This window comes from Micropterus dolomieu, linkage group LG02, assembly GCF_021292245.1.
Source record: "Micropterus dolomieu isolate WLL.071019.BEF.003 ecotype Adirondacks linkage group LG02, ASM2129224v1, whole genome shotgun sequence".
In the NCBI taxonomy this organism is placed as follows: domain Eukaryota; kingdom Metazoa; phylum Chordata; class Actinopteri; order Centrarchiformes; family Centrarchidae; genus Micropterus; species Micropterus dolomieu.
Window position 1 is genome coordinate 23,705,006 of NC_060151.1, and position 6,421 is coordinate 23,711,426.

General features: G+C 41.2%; 2 protein-coding genes across 2 annotated transcripts in view; both read left to right on the forward strand.

Annotated features, from left to right (window-relative positions):
* The window catches only part of LOC123967290 (zinc finger protein 385C-like), a 611,432-nt gene that overhangs the window by 317,273 nt on the left and 287,738 nt on the right, over window positions 1-6,421 (forward strand). The gene's annotated exons all lie outside the window — the stretch shown is intronic.
* plcl5 (phospholipase C like 5) overlaps window positions 707-6,421 on the forward strand; it is a 77,190-nt gene continuing 71,475 nt past the window's right edge. The window contains exon 1 of the mRNA XM_046034191.1: window positions 707-1,466. Coding sequence (XP_045890147.1) covers window positions 1,164-1,466 — 303 coding nt within the window. The 5' untranslated portion in view covers window positions 707-1,163. The remainder of the gene's footprint in view (window positions 1,467-6,421) is intronic.

A 6,421-nucleotide genomic window follows, 5' to 3' on the forward strand; every position in this document is an offset into this window, starting at 1 on the left:
ACACACACAACAGAGGGTTAAAGACATACAGTGGTTTTCAGAAAGTTTACAGTATTTCTTGTCAGCAGGACAAAAATGGACTGCAAGTAGCCTACTAGGCTTAATCTAATTGCCAGTTTCAAGCCAGTATCATCTAGCGGCAGAGCTACAGCCCCAGTCTGTTCAGACCTTCAGTTGTGGATCTGCATGTTCTGGTCCAATCTGTGCCACCAAGAAACTAGGAAAGTAATAGATGCAGCAGTTTTGACACTTGAGCCACTTGAGCTTTTTTAGTAAAGCAGGTCCAGCACAGCTTAGATAATGCTTCCACTAAAATAAAATAATTATTTTATTTTCACAAATACTCAATATTTTAAAATTTTATATTTCAGATTGAGATTTACAAACAAACGTTTGTTTTAAATATTTTTAAATGTCTAATTTTTAAATTGCAAGGCTCCTTTGCTCCCTATAATGGAGAGCCTATAGCCTGTTAAACGGACAAGCTCTATGGGGTACTTCACATCAAGATAATGTTTTCTATAATAAAACTTAATGCCTAATGTGCATAAGAAGTTATAAAGAATTGTCTATACAGTTTGCTAATAATGTTTGCTTTAAGTAGGAGAGAGACAGTGCGCGCGCACGCTTGAAGAAACTATGATTGCGGGATTCAAGTGTACACGCACGCGCCAGTGTGTGCAGACGTTTTGGGGCTTATTGCGATTGCGCTCTCACAGCCTTGAATTTGTCCCGCGGATGCATGACAGAGGGGAAGCTCTCCCGTTTGCAAAGCGCACAGCGGATAGTCAACAAAAGCGGACGTGGTGAGCGAAACAGATTTTTGAGCACAAGGAGATGAAAGTGCAAACTGTGAACATATAACCTCGGCATAAGTCATCTAACCTTAGTGTATTTCCAGTGTTTTTGAGCACACGCCTCCAGAAAGCTAATCAGAGGAGGTCGCGTGCGGGGGGTACGCCGTCTGCGAATTATTTCACCAGGACGGCTTAGTCTGACCGTCCGCTGCCCAGACAATACCGTGCGCTCCGATGATGGACCAGCGGTACTGATCCAGTGAAGAAGACGAGCCGCCCTGGACGTCAACAAGTCCACAGTGCTTTGAGAAAATGGGCTGTTTTTACATCGTGGAGGGGAGGGCTTTGCTGTAAAACCGGCAGATCATGGCAGGGGTACACGCTTCAGATGCTGTGTCGGGACATTTTTTGGATTCTGCCATCGGCTCGCCGCCGGCCCAAGGCGCGACCAACGCAGCGGGAATCACCGGCGATGCGGCCGCGATTCCTCCGACCGGTACCCGGGCTTACTTGGAGGTGTCAGCCGCTGCCCAGGGCTACGGAGCCGAGGGAGTTTACACCAATGGACGGTACAGGGAACACGGCAGTCCAAGGATCGGGAGGGGCAGCCGTGATAGTTCCGCCGAGAGAAGTCAGGGCGCTGGAAACATACCTTGCGGCATCATGAAGGTTGGTTTATTTAAACACTTAATTCCCCTTGTCATGGATTCTCAAGGTGACACAAGGGGATGTTGCTAAGTGGATGTGCCACATTAGAGCGTTAACAAAGCTAGAAAAGGCTATACATATGTGCGTTTAGCTCAGTTGCCTAATGTGGTCCATACACTTCCTTAGAGTCCCACTGGTTACAGAAAATGAGAATTAAACTGCTCTTATTCTAGCAACTCTCGGTAGAAGTTTTGAACAACGAAAGAATGTATAATGGAAATCCACCGAATGTGACACATGTCCCCACTTATTGCATAAACATACATTGTTCAAGAACAACTTACACTAAAATATTCACATGGGCTCCCCATCGGCTGTATTTTGGACCCTTCACATGTGGATGTCCCTGCATGTTGTCACTGATGAAATGAAGTTAGTTGCAATAATCATCTTGTAAAACTTATATGTTTACTCAGGTCCTAAACTCCTCAGCCATGCAGGTTGTATATTTAATGTCAGTTCAAACACTAGGCTCTACTGTAGCAAAAGGATCTTCGGAATCAGTGGCTTTTGCTGCAGTTACCCTATTGTCTACAATGCAATGCAGCATACACTTAGTACCAGACAGTGAAACACCAATAATGTCACTTTAGAGAGTTGTAGTGCTATGTGAGGTTTCACATGATTTTTTAAAAACTATTTTTAGGTTTAGATTTAGGTATTACTATGACATTCCTATTCTGCTGTGGCATCTATGTTAAAATATAAGACAAGAATCATAAAGTTTTTAGTCAAGCTGCAGTATACCTAGGGTTAAAAATAGGTAAAAGCAGGTATTGGTGAAAGAGATGGTGCATAGAATCTTGCCTGCTTTGAAATGTTTGCCTAATATAAACCTGATTTGTGTGTCAGGGGGCAGGTCATCTTTCTCCATATAGCTATGTCAGTAATGGATAGTGTGATTTTAATAGTTTTAATGGTTGCCCAGCCCTAATTAGTGCTCCCATTTCTGGAGGTTAATTAACTGGTCTTCCACACTCAGACATAGTCAAGACGGCAAGTTTCTGCATATGATTTAAATAATGTTACCCCAAATTATACTTTTAGTGTGCAAGTCCTTATTCTTTTTTTTTTTTTTTACAATACAGAGCGCAAACTCTTAGCATGACAGACTTCATCATGGGGTCCTTGGTGGAGATACAAATATTGCGTAGGTGGGACACACTGGAGAGTTGCATTCTGTCATATCAGACCTAGTTTGCTTAGAAATTGATACAAAACATGGGCTAAATCTTTGTTACCCCTATTATTGGATTCTCTGTGTATGTGGGCAGACACAGTGCACCCTACCACAAACAACACATATGTATAAACAGACACAGTTCATTGATTGATAGTTGTCAATTCAATGGAATCCAAATAAAGTTTTCATCCTGAGGCTTTTCCTTGGTATTTACTACAAAAACATTTGTTCTTGGTGGAAAAAAAAATCTTTTAGTATCATGTGGTTGAAAGCTCTAAATCCATCCCCTCCCAGTCATTTCTCCTCTGTGTGAAGCTCATGACAGGGAAGCTGGGGGGATTGTGCTGTCTAAATATGATTGATAACAAATCTTCAAAGGCTGATTCTCTGAATACCGTGTTCATGTGATGTTAGAAAGTGATCCCGCCGTGCTTTGCTAGCACAGTGTGATGAAATATAACTAATTCTCATGTATTGTCTCTTAAAATAACCAGGGACAGCTCTAAAATGAGACAGTCGACCATTCCTTCATTTTAGGTGAGGCTGAGTCGATGTGTAGTTTCCAGAACCTACCCACAATTTCACTGAAATACTGAAAGGAAAGATCTGTGTGATATATTTGTAATTCAGAAAAATCAGCAGACTGTACTTATTTGAGTGCCTTGACATGTTAGTGGACAACTGTCACTGGAGTGTGGCTCGCTACAGATGCGTTTTATGACCCCGCTATTGATCCATTTTACTCTCTCATACATGTCCTTGGTGAAGTAAAGGGCAAGCACAGTTTTGTGAAAGACTGATTTTTAGCCTCATGTATTCTATTAAATTGTGCACACCGCACAAGCATGTTTCAGCTGCACTTCAGACAGTAGTCAGTGTTTTAGCAAACTCTTCTGCAGATATTAAACTATAATTAAGTTCTGCTTTTTGCTGGAATTTTAATAGATTGCAGACTACCAAACACATCACATGTTCAACGTCCTCTCCTTCTCGAGGGCAGTTTCAAGTAGACAAAAGTCCCTCAGCTATTTCCTGTTAGTAAGTGTCATTGCAATTACTCATTCTTACGTTGATCCCATGATGGCCTTGCAGAACTGGTTTGAATATTTAACATAAAGATATTCAAATACAGAGGATTCATTTTACAGAGCCTGAAATACGTCTTGATACTTTCTCATGTTCAGCAGGTCTGTCAAAGTTGGGTTTAATTAGGCTGAGCACCTCAAGAATGATAGATAAACTGGGTCAGTCATTCTGTAGACTTCATGTATAGCTTCATGGTTCATGTATAGCCTCAGCACACCCACCCACACTTGAGCGGCACTTTGCTGTGTGTGTGCTTGAGTGGAGGTTTAAAAGGTGAAGGGGTTACGGGTCCTTGGGAATGGGGAAGCAAATGAGCAATTACAGCAATGCATTACCTCATTAATTTGACCCTGAACACGCAAATGTTAAAAGAGAAGAGTTTGTGTGCCTGTCCCTTAAGCAGGCATCCAACTTTCTCCTCTTGTCATTTCCATAGCGGGGTGACAGTGTCATGGTGGAGAGGCTGCAAAGTGGCTGGAGGGGGGTTTGTGATGCAGCCTGGTTATGTAATGCTGGACTGTGGACAGCTGCAAGGCTGGCTCCAGCTTGGCTGCTGGGTGTAGGGAATGACAACCAGCACAACTAGAGAAGGAGCAAACAGGATTTTACCAAGAATCGAAAGGATGACGCTATTACATATTAGCAGAATCTCCCAAGCATTTGCCACATGTTTGCTTTTGCTCTTTATTCACCCCACTCCCCTGACCAGCTCTGCACTCTGTTGAGTCCTTAACCTTAGCAAGCAGATAAAGGTCAAACATTTATTTTCATAGAAAGCAGCAAGGAAAAAAAAAAAAAACACAGTTCACAGTTGGGTTAAAAGTAATTCAAAAACAAGGAAAGACATCAGTGATGTAACACAGTTAATGTCCGATGGGAATACAGATCAATAAAGATCACATGGTTATCAGTCTGTCTCACATAAGGTCCTCTCTCCCATCCTCTTTGGCACTCTGCCTCCATGAGTGGCAGGATATCAATTCATCCTCTCATAAATGACCTCATTTAATAGATTTGAGCCAATATGAACCAGTGTGTCCCTCATTAGGTCAAGAATGCATCAGGATGATTAATAAGGGACTGACATATATGATTGGCTTAAGGAGGGGTGAATCCTGTCGACTGAGAGTGAAAGCTTCTTTGAATGAGTGAGAACAAGAATGTCGTAAAGGAGGAGGTAAATCTTGGATTTTCAAGAGGTCAAAAAGGTTAAAAGACGAGAGATTTGAGTTTTGCTCTTGGAGGTCAAGTAAATGTGGTATCTTTTAGTTTAAAGGGGAGATTGGAAAACTGTGTTATTGTTTTTTTAAAGGGCAGAAAATTCCTGGGTTAAAAACAGGAAACATGCAATTTTGGTACACTTGCATCTCCAGCCTTGCCTTTGGTGAAGTGATGTATCCTGCTACATAGAAACAGAAGGGCTGTAGTGTCTCAGTGTTAAAACGAACAATGTGGACATCAGTGCCTTTCATAACTTCCCAAGGTTGATGGGTGGACAGTCTTTTTTTTTTATGGTGCATTTGAGTTCATCCCACAGGGGTTCAGCGAGATTGATATTAGCGATGAGGTCATGAATGTAATTTTATGTGGATGTTATCTGGATGATTCTTGTACTCTGACAGGATACATAATCTTATTGAAACAAACTGTCCACTTAGGGGTTCATAATGACTTTAAATGGTGGAACTTGTTTTCGTATGAAGGTGTATGCTAAGTTATTTAGAAAAATATCTTACTTTACTCCAGATTTGTATTTTGACATTAACTGTGTTGGAAAGTAGTTAAGGCACATATAAATATGGCTTTTCATTTTATACTTTTCTGCAAATTGCCAGTTCACATGCAAGTGTAGAAATGAATTGCTGTTGCATACATTTGTTTATGTACTGACATATAGACTTATGCAATTAGAAAGGGAGTGCTTCTTCTGCACAGCATGATGTTTGCCTACATCATCTCCCCAGCACCACCTTGGGTTTGCCCAGACCGTCCATAAACTGGGTATTTGTAAATGATGTGATTTCCTCAATATTCCCAAAAGTGTTTATACTCAATTGACCCTTTGCTAAGCCCCGCCCCCCTTAGTTACTGTTGCTAAGTCTGACAAACTGTCGGCGCTGCCACTGTCTATTACTGCACTCCCTGGAGAAATATTGTCAAATTAGTTGGAAAAGGTGATCTCAGAAAGAAGCAGACAGTTTTGCAGTTGCATTATACATTTGAAGGTTGTATTTAGGCTGTCAGACTGACTCAAACGGACTTGAAAAAAAAGAAAGAAAGATGGAAGCTAAAGCCTACTGATCACACAGTAACTTACAAGTGAACCACCACATCCCCCGGCGATTGAGACAAAAGACAACGATATGAACGATCAACACTGTTCCTTTAAAGCTGGGTAGGCCTCTATTAATTATTACAATCATTAAAAAGCAGAACAGTAGGGCTTTATTACGTTACAGTGAGTAGGAAGTACATTAGGATATGATCCACAGCCGACATTTTTCTGGATTTATTTTAGGTTTTAGAAAGAGAATAAATTGTACTCCTGTCAACCTCTCTGGGTAGCAACTGTAACTTTTACAAGTGCCCCAGGAACAGCATTTGACCATATCTAAGAAAAATACAGCCAAAAGCTAGAAAATGACTC